General features: G+C 44.8%; 1 protein-coding gene across 9 annotated transcripts in view; it reads right to left on the reverse strand.

Moving 5' to 3' along the window:
- SMC6 (structural maintenance of chromosomes 6) overlaps positions 1-16,266 on the reverse strand; it is a 157,237-nt gene that overhangs the window by 108,847 nt on the left and 32,124 nt on the right. For all 9 annotated transcript variants that reach the window (XM_085846620.1, XM_085846621.1, XM_085846622.1 and 6 more), the window contains 2 exons: positions 8,167-8,228; positions 5,046-5,126 (listed from right to left, as the gene is read on the reverse strand). In XM_085846620.1, the coding sequence (XP_085702746.1) occupies positions 5,046-5,126; positions 8,167-8,228 (143 nt within the window). The remainder of the gene's footprint in view (positions 1-5,045; positions 5,127-8,166; positions 8,229-16,266) is intronic.

A 16,266-nucleotide genomic window follows, 5' to 3' on the forward strand; every position in this document is an offset into this window, starting at 1 on the left:
CATGTTTAAGGTAAAACAAGATGAGTAAATGACCTTCGGTGGCGGAGTATTGTATGTAAACTGGTACAATCACCACATCCAAAGGTCCACACAGGCTCGTGCTCCGGCCTGGGTTCTGATCGCTCACGCACACTGCGAGAGCGCTGCCCCAGGGCAGCTCATCAAACATGATGCCCGCAGAACCACAATCACTTTCATCAAACGCATCGGGCTGACGTAATCATGGATATTCAAAATTACAACTGGTTTTGCTGTGAAATTCAATCCTTGCCCGACAGTCCGTCACACCACGTGATCGGATTGCTTTTTTTGTTATTAAAACACAAGAAGATTAAAAAAAACAAACATCACAAATGAAGGTGAAAACACGAGGTAAGGCCTGTCACATTTGGCTCGGCGGCCGGAGGGTCTACAAAATGTACGGGCACTAGCAATTATAAAGCGGTCGCAGTATTTCCACGGTCACACAATGTAGCAGTCACATGTGTTTTTATTTTTCGGGTAGACGCACGGTGTATTTATAAATTGTGGAGACCGAAAACGTGGGGGTGCCATACCGTCTTTGATTTGATGTCACACGGTGACCTTAGGGCGTTCCTGCAGCGGCCATATAATTTTCAAGGCAGACGCAAGGTGCCCGCAAGGCGACCGCAGGGGGACCCAAAGCCGAACGTGCGGCCAGACGGACGGTAACGAATGGGTAATTTTTTTTAACCAGTTCTTTTGTTTCGGCTTGTCGAATTGCTACGGCAAACGTAGAAATGAAAAAAAGTTATAACTCCACGTTATAATTCCACGGCGACCTTACGACCTGTAAAAGATAGCCATACGGCGTAGGCCACCACCACAAGGCCACCATACCCTGAGGCCACCTCAGTTTCTCTGCGGCCGCCGCACGTTTCCGTCAATTCAGAGGGCATACGGCTGCCGTATCCTCGCCGTAGAGCAAATGTGACTGAGGCCTAAAGTATCGATCGACACATGAGAGATGCTTTCACGATGACTTCCACCGACGAACTGAATGAACAAAGCGCGAAGATGCGGCTCGAACAGGTGGGGGAGGCACGTGAACAAACATGAATGCCACATTGTGTTCGGTTTTTTAAAATGCATTAGGTTTTTAGGGCAAAATTTTCTCGAAAAAATTGTTCGGATTCCAATTTGTTCAAACAATGGGGCGTTCGGATTCTGGGGGTACCATGGTATATTATCGTTATAGTATATTCAGTTATATATACTGGTATATTTTTATTTCAGTAAAAAAAAGAACTAGTATATATACCCACTCGTTACCGTCCATCTGGCCGCACGTTCGCCTTAAGGCCCCCCTGCGGTCGCCTTTAAAATTCTATGGCCGCTGCAGCGACGCCCTAAGGTCACCGTGCGACATCAAATCAAAGACCGTATGGCACCCACACGTTTTCGGTCTCCACGATTTCTAAATACGCCGTGCGGCTACCCGAAAAATAAAAACATATGTGACTGCTTCATTGTGTGACCGTGGAAATACTGCGGCCGCCGTATAATTGCTAGTGGCTGCACATTTTGGAGACCCCACGGCCACCGTGGCAAATGTGACCTAGGCCTAAATAACTCATCCTCGGTCTCCTACGTGTCCATCTATGTATGCTCTCCCCTTGGGGTAAGTTTCCAAAACGAACAATGCATTCCAAAATGAATAATGTTCTATTCATCACCATGCATTTTTGCTTCCATTTACAAACAAAACAAGACTGAGTACACAATACAGAGCCTGGCCATCGTATATACAAGACAGTAGATCTCACAATGATCAATCTATATGAAATTGGATCCGTGTGGACACCACTGACACATCATTTACAATGGCCTGCCCCATCCCTTTAACAATGGGTGATGCTCGTAAAGAACGATCACAAATGGAGTAAACATGACTGCTCGATCATATTAGCTGTAGAAAACAATTTCCTACCACCTCTGCCCCAAAAATGAAAATGCAATTTCGTCCGGCAGATATGTGAAAAAAAAAATGTGCCTTTATTGATACAAGCATGAAATTTGGCACACTGCTAGGGCAGTATCTTACAAAGATTTTTGGATATAGGGACATTCCAGATTCTTCCCAGAGCCAAAATGGCGGCCATTTTACAAAATAGCCGATTTTGTGTTGTACAAGGAGGATACATGTGGATACAACTATATTTAAGAAGCATACCAGTGGTTTTATTTAACTAAATATAGATTCTAGCAAATAAAGGTGACAAAGCGTGAATAAACCATTTATTTGGTCATTTTTTGGTGCACTTTTGGACGGTTTTCTACAACAAACTCTTCAAAAAACTGTTATCAAGCACCATGGAATGACTGTTGTTCATTTAACACTCTTGAAATCAGAGGAAGTGCTTCTGTTTGATCCTAACATCAACTTACAGAGTCAAAATTATACAGTGGAACCACTAGATCCAGGTAACAGAGTCTACTATGATGCATGGATACATGTGTACATGTTACATAATTATCATCTGTAATCTCTCTTGTCCCAGTTCTACTCTCCTGTACACTCCCCACCACAGTGACATAGAGCTGTGCACTGGAGTGCAGCCTTGACACACTTGCACTGTCCTCTGCATCCCTTTTTGCAGCCACACCTTAGTAGTTGCCGACATGCCTCTGGGAGGGTTGTCCAGTATATGTCCCAGCCATTATCGGTGTGAACCCACCCCCATCACTGGGCGATGGGAGCTCTGGTGTGGACACCATCATCTGGCCCCAACAGTAGCCGGCTTGGTAGGTAGCTCTCTTGATGTGCTGTTTCAGGGCTTCACGAGTTGGTGGGAGAGCATCTATTGATCTGCCATTCTGGGTGAACAGATGCTTGCGACACTCATTGACATGTTCCTGGCTACTGGTGCGATCATAGAGCACAACAACAAAACGCTCCAGTGCATCCATGTGGTCACCTACGGCTGAAGGAGTTGGCGTGGCTGCCAAGGCACAGAATGCTGCAGTGACATCAGTGACCTCATCACAGGCTTTCCAGGTTTCCCATACTTTTTTCTTCCCCCTGCCTCCGAAGCTTGAAATGGTGTCGCATCCAGTGAGGGCATGGAAGAATGGCAAACCTTGACACTTGTTAGGTCCCAGTGCCACAGACATCTCGTGAGCTGCCAAGAACCTGAAGTTTTCCTGTGCCAAAAGCAACCCAGAGCTCATCAATGTCCAGACGTCCAGCTGCTGTCACCGCAAGGACCACGACATCAGTGTCTACTGTACGGAGTGACACTTTGCTGTATCCCTGCCTCATAGCGTCTTCAGCAATGAGTAGCATTCTTGTGTCAGCCTCTTCATGGCTACAAGGGGCAAGACCAGCAACATCTCGGGCCTGCGTACAAACCACATCTTTGTGGTGGGTGCTGATGACTTGTTTGTCTGTGTCTGTTGTTGCTACTCTGGTGGCTAGGAAGTCAAACAACTCCATCTTGTTCTCATCTGTGCGAAGAAAGGTCTGCCAGTTTCCAGGAATGGAACTAGATGGCTCGACTCGTCTCCTGATGCCTTTGCCTCGCTTCTTCCTAGTGTCTGCCTTCAAACTGTCTGTGAGGTATTCATCCCAGACAATATCCATCCTGCTCGTATGCTGCAGCTGAGATGTGATGTATGGCAAGAATACTTCTGATGCATACTCGCTGAAGGTCTTTGCTGTGCCAGGTGGCAGCATACTGATGATCGCTGCACCATCAAGGATGATGACTTCAACTGCTGGACTAGCAGCAGCAGCAGCAGCATTCTCCTGTGGAGGAACCAGATCTTCTAAGCAGCCAACCAGATCAGACTTTGTTCCAAGTCTCATCTTGCCCATGTGTGACAGTGCAGGGGGACATGCTTGGTTCTCATGTGCGAAGAACTCATCAAGATCTCCATCACGTATCTGGGACGCAATGAATAACCTGGAGAACAGGGAGCAGTCGTTCTTCAGAGATGAAACCTGCAGCTGTGCTCTTGACTTCTCTGACTGGAGGTCGGCTGAAGAGAGGGAGGTTGTTTCCCTTGATTGGGTCGGTGATGGGCTTTGTCTGGTTGATAAGTCTCTCATGGACATCGGAGTCATGCGGTTCTTGTCCCAGCTTCTCGATCTGGCGTACAGTATTGATAACTGCTGGGTCTGCCAGGTCTCTGCTGTCTAGCACCAGGAGATCCTTGCTGTCATCACAAAATGGGTTGCCCATCTCCCCCATGACTTGAGTGAGTGAACGCACATCTCTAGCAAAGGCTACCTGTGTGTGCTTGGTCTGCTCGTGGTGTTTGTGAACAGCCTTATATTATTGGTCTCTCATGTAATTAATAATGGAAATATTCATGGAGTCCAAGTTCCTTTCACCAAATTTGATTTTTGATCTATTTATATTTCCAGAAACAATATTCAGGTAACATTCACATGCATGATCATATTGCAGAGCTCTTGTTCCAGCCATGCATTATTGCGATGGTAAACTGTGATCTGTGTCCCTCATTGACCACCGTAGATGCATTTTTTTAGTCAAATATGAAGTAGATAATGAAGCATGTGCATACTAGTTGATAATAATCATATTATACTCACTACATTGTGTTTTGCACCAAGCACATATGACTTTGCTGACCTTGTAGGCAGAATTTGTTATTCGTGGCAGCCATTTTGTAAAATGGCCACCATTTTGCCCCTTGGGGTAATCTGGAATGTCCCTATATCCAAAATGTTTCCTAAGGGTATGCTATACCTGTGTACCAAATTTCATGCTTGTATCATCAAAGGCACAAAACTACCAGAATATTTCACATATCTGCCAGACTAATTTTCCTGCATGTTGTGGAGAATAAAAAACGATTAGCATAAATGTAAACCTATTAAATGGATGTGAGGAGTGGAGATGTCAGTTATTCCGAAATATAATATACAAAAGGTCAATTGCCTCAAAAACAAGAAAAAGTTACTGATTATTTGTAAGAGTTAAAGCCGACCAATCAACTGGGAAATTATGAAAGTGTCACCATCAAAATGTCAAGCCAAAGACAAGCAAGCAACACACCTTGTATTTTTCAGATGGATTCTTTGTCTGAAGAAAACACTTGCTCATTTCTTGATTCAACATACAAATAGGGTTGTCAACCTGCGTGATAGGCATGTGAGCAGATCCAAATAAAATGGTAATTAATAAATAAATAAATAAATAAATAAATAGATAAATAAATACAGCGAAGTCGATGACACACCACAATTCGTACGATCCCCACCAAAACAAACCCCCACACTCTCTTCAATCACACTCTTAACTCCAGGTCTTCAAAACAGCTGTTCACCACCTTTTATCTTCCCCCATCCAAAACCACGATCTTTTCTTCCCCTGCTTAACCACCTCAAACCCACCTTCTTCAAATTCCCTGCTTTCTTTCCTAAAAGTCCCTGTACTGTCCATCTTGTTTACCCCATGTAGCCCATCCCATCCCTCTCCCTTCCACCGATTTCCTCATGTCACTGTTCCACACTGTTTTTGACCTTCCCCCTCTCGCCCCTCTCGTCTCCTGCTGCCCTTGTAAGGTTTTTGTGTTTGCTCTCACACAAGCTTCGACAGTGTATACAAGAAAAAAAAAAGAAAAAAAAAGCAAAGTTGAAAGATGGCAAAAAGTTCTACCAGTAATGACCCAATGTCAAATTTCTAAAAATAAAAAAATCCTCAATTTGACACCGCGTGGTGCATGAAACAGGGGCTCAAATCCATAAAAATCCTGACACATTTCATGCGTCATCCACCAATGTTGATTCCATATTCAAAGTTTCATGAAAAAAAAAATGGTTCAAAAATGTGCCCATAACTGCATCTTTTGGTATTTGACCTTCTCACCCTAATCTTAAGGCCCGGTCACACCTTGACGTTTTAGCCAGCGATGGCAACGTATTAAAATGTATGTAAAACGCTGGCTTACGTTGAACTTTTGATGTTTTTTTTAAAAGATTCGGACGTATTCATAGCAACTTGGTCTTATGTATAACGCATTGGTAACGGACACAGAACGTTTCGTTGTGTTATAGATAACTTATACCAACGAATGCTGAACCTGTTGTCGGCCTACACAACCGATGCCCAACGATAGTCTAACTTAGGCATAGCGCGTTGCACGCATTGCCGATGATGTCGTGACGTAGCCTATTAAAAGGCTGACGCACAACGATTCGAATCATAACTGCTGTAGAAATGGAAGTGACAACATCGCGGTCACACCTTGGCGATCTTGCCAGCGTATGCCGACCTAAGAAAAATGTGTCTAAAACGTTGGGGCACGTCAAATACGGTATGAGTAAGTTTGGTATACGTGAGTAGAACGCTAAAGTACGCTATCATACGTCGTAGTAAGTAGAGTACGTCAAGAAATTTTAAACATGTTCAAAATTTTACGACTTACTCGGCGTATGACACACGTTCCGCATGCGATGGGGATAAGTTTTACACACAATATGCGGACGCTTACACACGTCCACAAAGGCTACTTATAAGCTACTCACAAGTCGAAAAACGTCGCGGTAATGTCTTTTTTACGTGAAACTTATTTCTAACTTATGTTTGACGTGCTTTGAACCAATTCTTTACGTAGTCCCAACACACATCGACGTATGTAGACGTATTCCAATGACGTCTTCCGGTCGACAAAAAAAAAAAAATGAACGTGTTTCTAGCTTACAACTGCCATATAAAGACGTGTTCCCAGCGGTTTTGGGAATTGGTATATAAAAATTCTGCTCATAAAAGGGGAACCCAACAGTGTTTTCGAGTCCTTTTTGAGTCGATGTCCATGTCAGCAGTAACAGTATCAGTATTAGTATTAGTATTAGTAGTAGTTTGTTCATGTTGACAGTAGTAGGTGAGTGTGAGGGGGAGGGTGTGGGTTATGATGGATCGTCCTTGCGTTTAACAATTTAAATGATAAACTCAACGATTTAAATGGCTGCATCTCCACTATTGAAAGTAGACGCTTGCGCTCAATAATTGGATTTTTTATTTTTACACTCAACGACTTTTAAACGGTACCACTCAATTATTTTCATTGTTTACAATGAACGATTTAAATTGCTGTCACTCGCCTTTGTTTTTTGACGCTGGCGCTCGGAAATTTTAATCGTTTCTATTGAACGTGCTAAATCGCTCAAACCCCACTATTGAAAGTAGACGCTTGCGCTCAAAAATTCCATTTTGTTTTTACACTCAACGACTTTTAAACGGTACCACTCAGCTATTTTCATTGTTTACAATGAACGATTTAAATTGCTGTCACTCGCCTTTGTTTTTTGACACTGGGGTTTGGAAATTTGAAGCGTTTCTTCTGAACGTGTTAAAACGCTCAAACTCGACTATTTTAAATAGACGCTGCCGATGGACAATTGGAATCATAGCCAAGCTTGACATCGAAGTGTGAACATCCTCGTCATGCCGAAGAAAAGTTTGAAGAATGCTGCAAATAAGTGTCCTGGCCGTGGCCGTGGACGCTGACGCAAGGACGATCCATTATACCGACGTCTTTCAGCCTATGAGTAACTTAAAAGTAACGTCTGTCGATGTGTGGCAACGATCGCGTAACGTGCCAACAACACGTTAATCATAGGTTAGAAATAAGTTTCGGGTACGCTAAACATTACCTCGGCGTGTCTCAACTTATGATTAACTTACAAGTAGCATGTGTTGACGTCTGTCAACGATCGCAGACCGTGCATACAACTTGTGGCCAGCTTGTGGCCAGCGTAGCGGAACGTGCGAGTCATACGCCGGCATACGTCGTGAAATTTCAAGCATGAAAAAAATTTGAGGACAACCAAAAAGTACAACGTTTAAAGCCAACGTACAACGACGTATGGCAGTGTTTTTCAGCGTGCTCTCAATGTTATCAAAACTTACCCATAACGTATTCAACGTGTGCCAGCGTTTTAGAAAAAAAATTCAAAAATCGGCATACGTTGGCTAAAACGTCAAGGTGTGACCGGGCCTTTAGGCAAGGAGGGATGATACTGCTCTTACCAATTCTTGCCATGTGGTGAACTCAACTTCTAAGTTTGGTGAATTTCTACACAAGCATTTACGAGGAAATAGTGTGACAGACATAGCCGATTACAATATTTTCCACATTCTTTTTTCAAAAAGCATGGGGATAAAAAACACTCACCTGTATGTTAAAGTGGTCAAGTATGATATTCAAGTCTTGCCTCTTGATGGAAATGACTTTACCTGAAGAACAAGGAAAATGCAAGTATGAGGCCTTATTAGAGTTCAAAATCAGACTACATTGGCCAAAACGTTGGAAAAAAATAATAAAACTACAACTCATCATACATGAAGGGTTCTCGTACAGATAAACATTGTTGATGCGAATACAAATCCAGCTGCCGAGTAACAAATTTTTGTTTAGTGTTCCATGGTGAGGAGGAAATTCCCCGACAAGTGTGGTCAGAAAAGCGATGCCATTGTTGTGAGGTCACTGGTACCCAGAGCACCCCAGGAAGTGATGACACTTCCACCAAGCTCAATGGCTGTTTTTCTCTCATCTAACAGTCTTGTGTTGTGTGTGTGTGTCTGGGTGTGTGTGTGTGTGTGTCAGCTCTACCATCAGCCTCAGATACTGTAATAAAACGAGAAGGGCACTCGGTAGAGCGCATACCTCCGCCAAGCAATGCCTGATCCATGCGAACACATCAGGCCATATATCATTTTTGGCCCAATCTCTCAATGGTGAAAAATCAATGTAGAAATTAAATAATTATCGCATCCAGATCCGGATTCAGATCTTTGCCAAAAACAAATAATTTCTTCCTTGCCACACACCCGACCTGTCCACCAAGTCTCATCCAACTTCGTCCTGAACGTTTCGAGATATCGTGCTATATATCGTTTTTGGTCTAATCTCTCAATGGTGAAGAATCACTTAAAAAATTATAGTAGTCGGAATCAGATCCGGATCTTCAACAAAATCTAATCAGTTCATCCTTTTCACACACCCAACCTGTCGACAAAAATTGGTCCGGATCCGTCCACAACTTTTTGAGATGTCATGCACAAAAACAGAAAAACAAACAGACGGACAGAAAGGGGTGAAAACATAACCTCCTTCATCTTCAGTGGTGGAGGTAAAAATATTATTTGGATCAGACTTCACTGCAATGCTTTATAAAAAAAATATTATTAGACTAGTCTTCTAAAAACGATAAATGTATAAACAGGCGAGCATTGGGTGGCTCTTTGACACCAACTCTCTGGTTCTCTTTACGACAGACACATTCATTACACGTGAGATAGCCGTTAGCTCAACGGATGCTCGTCTAACCTCTTTCCATCGACACCCACCTCTTTCCATCGACGTAGACACGCACCTCTTTCCATCAACGTTTGACACCCCGTTCAGCAGCTCTATGGACGCTAACTGGCTCTTTTTAGCTCGCATGTTCGAAGAACAGAAAGCTATAGCGATACCCCCGGCGTGAAAATGTTTTTGTTTTTGGCCTCCTTCAGGAACGGAAAAAAAAGAAAGGAAAAAACAAAAAGTTTTTGGTGCAAGTTATTTTTTCCTTTCCAATGTTTTTATCTACCACACTATTTTTTATACGCCCGATTATATATATATATATATATATATATATATATATATATATATATATATATATATATATATATATATATATATATATATATATATATATATATATATATATATATATATATATATATATATATATATATATATATATATCAGGGCGTATTATGTGATACCGACCGTCTGTCCGTCCCTGTCCGCACTCTTACTCCCAAAGTTTTCAACTTTCACGTTTCATATTAGATACATAGGTACAGACTGTGGAGATGGTGTGTCGTGACATATGTTAGTCATCTAAAGTGGTTGCCATGGCAACCAGGATGCTGTTTTCCATTCGTTCCTGTCCACACTCTACCTCCCAAAGTTTTCAACTTTCACGTTTCATATTTGGTACATAGGTACAGACTGCGGAGATGGTGTGTCAGGACATACGTTCGTCATCTAAAGTGGTTGCCATAGCAACCAGGATGCTGTTTTCCATGTAGTAGCACAATTCTGTATATCCCTTCTTGATCGGGCATATATTGTGCTCACTTGCTCTCTTGATACTGATTACAATATACAAATACATATATTGCTTTAAAATTATTTGGATCAGACTTCACTGCAATGCTTTATAAAAAATATGAATTATTCGACGAGTCTTTTAAAAACGGTAAATGTATAAACAGGCAAGCATTGGGTGGCATTGACACCAACTCTGGTTGCCTAATTTTTTTTAATCTACCACACTATTTTTTTATACGCCCGATATATAAATCGGGGCGTATAATGTGATACCTGTCGTCCGTCCGTCCGTTCCTGTCCGCACTCTAACTCCCAAAGTTTTCAACTTTCACGTTTCATATTTGGTGCATAGGTACAGACTGTGGAGACGGTGTGTCGCGACATACGTTCGTCATGGCAACCAAGATGCTGTCTTCCATCAGTTCCTGTCCGCACTCGAACTCCCAAAGTTTTCCACTTTCACGTTTCATATTTGGTACATAGGTACAGACTGCGGAGATGGTGTGTCAGGACATACGTTCGTCATCTAAAGTGGTTGCCATGGCAACCAGGATGCTGTTTTCCATTTGTTCCTGTCCGCACTCTACCTCCCAATGTTTTCAACTTTCACGTTTCATATTTGGTACATAGGTACAGACTGCGGAGATGGTGTGTCAGGACATACGTTCGTCATCTAAAATGGTTGCCATAGCAACCAGGATGCTGTTTTCCATGTTGTAGCACAATTCTGTATATACCTTCTTGATCGGGCATATATTGTGCTCACTTGCTCTCTTGTTACTGATTACAATATACAAATACATATATTGCTTTAAAATTATTTGGATCAGACTTCACTGCAATGCTTTATAAAAATATGAATTATTAGACGAGTCTTTTAAAAACGATAAATGTATTGTTGTGGTTGACCAAATTCGCAAACCACCATTCAGGTCCCTTAGGTGAGATATCAGGTCAGGTCAGGTATGGGAGCATGTGCCAGAACAGCGCGTCGCTGCGTCCACTTTCCGCCGGTACTCCAGGGGCCTCCGTCTGGCCATCCCCCAGGCAGATGCCAGGCCCATCCCCATCTCCTTGAGATGATGGTCAACCTGCTGCAACCATGAGGCACGTGGTCGGCCCACTGGCCTCCTCCACTCATGAGACTCCCTCGCTGAGAGAATCTGGTGAGCAGGATCAGCGTCAGGAAAACGAGCCACATGTCCATACAGCCGCAGCTGACGCTCACGGACTATGCAGGTAACAAATCTCATCCGAGTCTCTCTCAGCAACCGCTCGTTGGACACAAAATCCGACCAGCGATAGCCAAGGATTCTCCGAAGAGACCTGGTACCAAAGGAATTAAGTCTCCGTCTCAGATCCTTGGTCAAAGTCCAAGTCTCGCACCCATAGAGCAAGACTGGAAGTACCAAGGACCTGAAGACTCGGACTTTCGTCCTCCCGCACAGGTACCGGCAGCGCCACACCCCATGATCCAGTGAATCCATGACTCCCCAGGCCCGACCCAGACGTCTATTGACCTCCGGCTCACAACCTGCGGAGACATGAATATCACTGCCAAGGTAAGTGAATCTATCCACGACCTCAACATCCTCACCACAAACAGACACAGACAGGACAGCAGCATCCAAGATGTCACCGAAAGCCTGGATCTTTGTTTTGACCCAAGAAATCCGTAATCCCAACGGCTCCGACTCCTCATTCAGCACCTCGAGGGCCCCCAAGAGGATGTCTAAAGTCTCCGCAAAGATGACTGCATCATCTGCAAAATCAAGGTCCGAGATCTTGACATTGCCAAACGATGCACCGCAACTTGATCTCTCCGACATCCTCCCAAAAATCCAGTCCATACAAGTGCTGAAAAGTGTGGGGGCAAGTACACATCCCTGACGAACTCCAGTAACAACTGGAAATAAGTCAGAGGCGGTACCACCACACTTCACAGCACTCTCAGTACCAGAGTAGAGTTCAGACATCAGATCGATCAGTTTCGGTGGCACCCCACGAAGACCAAGAATCCTCCAGAGGACATCCCGATTCACTGAATCGAACGCTTTACAGAGATCAACATAGGCTGCAAGCAGCCCCTGCCGAAACTCTCGTCTGCGTTCAGTGAGGACACGAAGAGCAAGGATACGGTCAATCGTCAAGTCAAAACAATGTCAAAGACAGAAAACAGAGAGTGAGATATCTCCGTAAGTATATGTGTAGTTAGGCCCAAACCCGTTGTCTAGTGGGAATACATGTCATTCACTCGGGCTGCGACTCTTCAGGATAGCCGTTTTTCTTTTCCTGTCTTTATTTTGGACCAGCCGCCATTCTACCACCACCAACCACGTCTCAACAGTCATCACATAACAACCACCAACCACAACGCCGCTTCACCACAACAGCCACGACCTTTACCGTCACACCTCACAACCGTCGCATCGCCACCGTTCTTGCGCCGCTTGTGGGCACCGATACTGGACTCGTGCAGGGCGCGCACCGAACAGCGTGTACAAAAACATCACAGACTTTCCGAAGAAAAACGGATCAAAAACGACTCACGCCCACTTTTGTTCCGTCCTATCGGAGAGCGTGGGCGATTTGGCCCCGCCTCCAGGGCGTTGGAGTGAGGATGCTATATGCAAATTCATGGATCAAAAAGCGTTCACGCCCACTTTTCCTCGGTCCAATGAGGAGCCAGTTAGAGAGGTGAAAGGTCAAAGGCAAAGGGTGAAAGAGCAAAGCCACGGGGCTTATATAACCGGCTGCGTTCGTCAGTAAAAGTTAGTTCGGAGTTCAAGAGAGTCGGTTGGAAGTTGGAAGCAGAAAACAGAGAGTTGCGCGTTGGAACGAGCTGTGCGGAGTTCAAGAAAGGAGACGGAGGGAACGAGTTGTTGGCGGAGCTGTGGAGAGGTGGCGGCGGCGGCGAAGACGGACGAGGGGGTGCTCGCGTCGGTGCCGGGAGCTGAAGGCGGGAGGCCGACGGCGCGACCGAGGTTGAAGTGGAGACGCTCGTCGCGGGACCCGAGACAGAGTAAAATCCTCCTTCCCCCGAGCATCAACAACCCCCTCCTGTTTCCCCCCGTGCTGAGATAGTGCGACAAAGGGGGCCCCTTTTCCCACCCCCTACCAGACACTGTCCGCGAGGCCCGCGGAGTTGAGGCACCATCGCCACTTCGCGTCTCATCATCAGACGGGTAGGCACGACCCGGTCTCGGCCCCAGGCCCGCCTCATCCTTGAGGGTGTTCTTTTTCTTTGGTTTTGGGTATGTGTTGTCGGCGCCGTCTGTGAAGTAAAATTGTATAAATGTTGCCGTGTGCTCGGTAGTCGGATAGCTCTGCATTGTGTCTTCTCTTTTACATTTGCTTTTTGTGTAATATTGTGTTTCTTCTCCTTTTACATGTGCTTTTGGTGGAATTGTATATGTGTGCTTTCCGTTCATCGCGAATAAATGTGCTTTATGTTGAACTGTTTTCCCGCTTCGCTTCGTCTTTTCTTTCATTGAATCTCCACCTTGCTTCACGTAAAGGGTTGATCGTGGACTGAAACGCCCGATAATTAATCGAACCGTCGAGGCCGACGAATAACACCGCTCGGTTATCCGATAGTACGGAACGGGTCGCTTAAAGTGGCCCGTGTCCGAAGTCGACCTGTGGCGAGGTGCGATCGCCCGGTCTACCCTCCGTGTGGGTACTTAGGTAGGTCGAATTTGGCGAGCAACCCTATCCCACGCGGGGGCCGATTGGCACGATCGCGGTGAGACCGAAAGGTCCACCCGTGACTAGTTCCCGGCGTTAGACCGAGAGGGTCACGACTGGATTGTCCGTCCGGTGGGCGACGTGCCGCGATTCGAGTTACGTGGCCGTCTGCACGCCGGCGGGCGCGAATCCGCAACAGTATAAACAGGCGAGCATTGGGTGGCGTTGACACCAACTCTGGTTTCCTTTCTAATTTTTTTTATCTACCACACTATTTTTTTATACGCCCGATATATAAATCGGGGCGTATAACGTGATACCTGTCGTCCGTCCGTTCCTGTCCGCACTCTAACTCCCAAAGTTTTCAACTTTCACGTTTCATATTTGGTGCATAGGTACAGACTGTGGAGACGGTGTGTCGCGACATACGTTCGTCATGGCAACCAAGATGCTGTCTTCCATCCGTTCCTGTCCGCACTCGAACTCCCAAAGTTTTCAACTTTCACGTTTCATATTTGGTGCATAGGTACAGACTGTGGAGACGGTGTGTCGCGACATACGTTCGTCATGGCAACCAAGATGCTGTCTTCCATCCGTTCCTGTCCGCACTCGAACTCCCAAAGTTTTCAACTTTCACATTTGGTACATAAGTACAGACTGTGGAGACGGTGTGTCGCGACATACGGTCGTCATCTAAAGTGGTTGCCATGGCAACCAGGATGCTGTTTTCCATGTAGCACAATTCTGTATACACCTTCTTGTTCGGGTGTATATTATGCTCACTTGCATTCTTGTTACTGATTAAAATACACAAATACATATATTGCTTTAAAATTATTTGGATCAGACTTTAATGCAATGCTTTAAAAATATTAATTATATTAGACTAGTCTTTTAAAAACGATAAAGGTATAAACAGGCGAGCATTGGGTGGCTTTGACACCAACTCTGGTTTTGTATCGGGCTGAACATTGAGGTGATAATTGTTGATTTTTTTTGAGCGCTCACGTTTTCGCTGGTAATTCTGGCAAAAGGCTGCTTTCTGCCATTCATCCAGCACCACAAACATGGCATTGCAGGTCAGGAATGATTGCGCGACGGGCGGGTTGTCACGTGCAACGATGCGCAAATGGGCGGCGTGTATTTGGCTGAAGTCTGCTTGAGGCTCCGCCCAGACTGGCCACCTACAAGAAGGACGAGAGGACCGTTTTTTCGAGTCAGTCAGTTGGCGATAGCTGGTGGCGGTTCTTACAGCTTTGAGAGTTTTGCAGCAGTTTGTGTCAGTTTGTGACAGCTGGGTGACAGCAATTTTCAGCTCCAGACGGTTGGTGAGCTGGCGACAGTTGAGTTGGTGACTTGGTGACGGCCTTGCAGCCTTACAGTTTCTCACAGCGCCTTACAGCTTCTTACAGCTCCCCATTGGTTGTGGCTCCTGGTGGTTCCTGACGGTGGGTGACGCTTGGACCGTTAATGCTGGTTCTGCTTGAGATTTGCTCTTGGCGTGCTTGATTCTTTGGGTCCCTGGTTCCTGGGGGTGACGACATGATGTCGATTGGTGTTCAAGCCTGTTTGCGAGTGGGTGCACGGCAAGGCTGGGCGCTGGCAACGGACCAAGGCATGCTCACACATTTCGGGACATTTTATTTGACGGACAACGACTTCTACTTGGTGAGCGAGACGATTTCTCTTCCCCCCTGAATGATCAGCTGGGTACCCTTGTCTCCTGTTTAATTGTTAAGTAAGGCACAGTGATAAGCATCTGTTTTTCTATCAATGCCTGATTAATTCTTTATCTACTTGAGATTATTTTGATCGATTTGAATTTACTTATTTTCACCACAAGGAAATAAAAAGTTCTTATTTATTTATTTTTCCCTGATAAATAACTTCCTTGTTGTCATTTCAACCTGTCCGTGCTTGTCCTTTCCTTCCATTGATCCAGCATTGTGCGAACCGAGATAGACTGTGAGGTAATGACCAAACTAATTGACATGTCATAGTCGGCATGCACCAGCGGTTAAACGCTCCACCGCCCTAATTAAGATCTAATCAAAATAAGATTGGTGCTTTGCCGAGGGCGCGCTCCCCATTCAGGAAACCACGTGACCTCTAGTTAAATGGAAAATTAGACGGTGGACACTGGAACTCGTGGTTAACTCATTGGCGTTCGTGATTCTAAAGCAACCCACTTTATCATGAATTCAATTATGAGCGGTGGCCCCAGGTCCGGCTATTCCGAGGAGAAACGGGGATCAAACCTTCATAATACACTTCATGTGTGTAAAATATATATATATATATATATATGTATATATATATATATATATATATATATATATATATATATATATATATATGTATATATATATATTTGTAGACTTCCCGCCCGTCAGCGTGCGAACGACCGCGTCGAACCAATAGCGGTCGCTTCACCCACCGAACGGACAATCCAGTCATGACTTTCTGGAACAACGCCAGAAACCA

This window comes from Eptatretus burgeri, chromosome 11, assembly GCF_056783735.1.
Source record: "Eptatretus burgeri isolate ZD-2024b chromosome 11, Ebu_testis_v1, whole genome shotgun sequence".
NCBI classification, from domain to species: domain Eukaryota; kingdom Metazoa; phylum Chordata; class Myxini; order Myxiniformes; family Myxinidae; genus Eptatretus; species Eptatretus burgeri.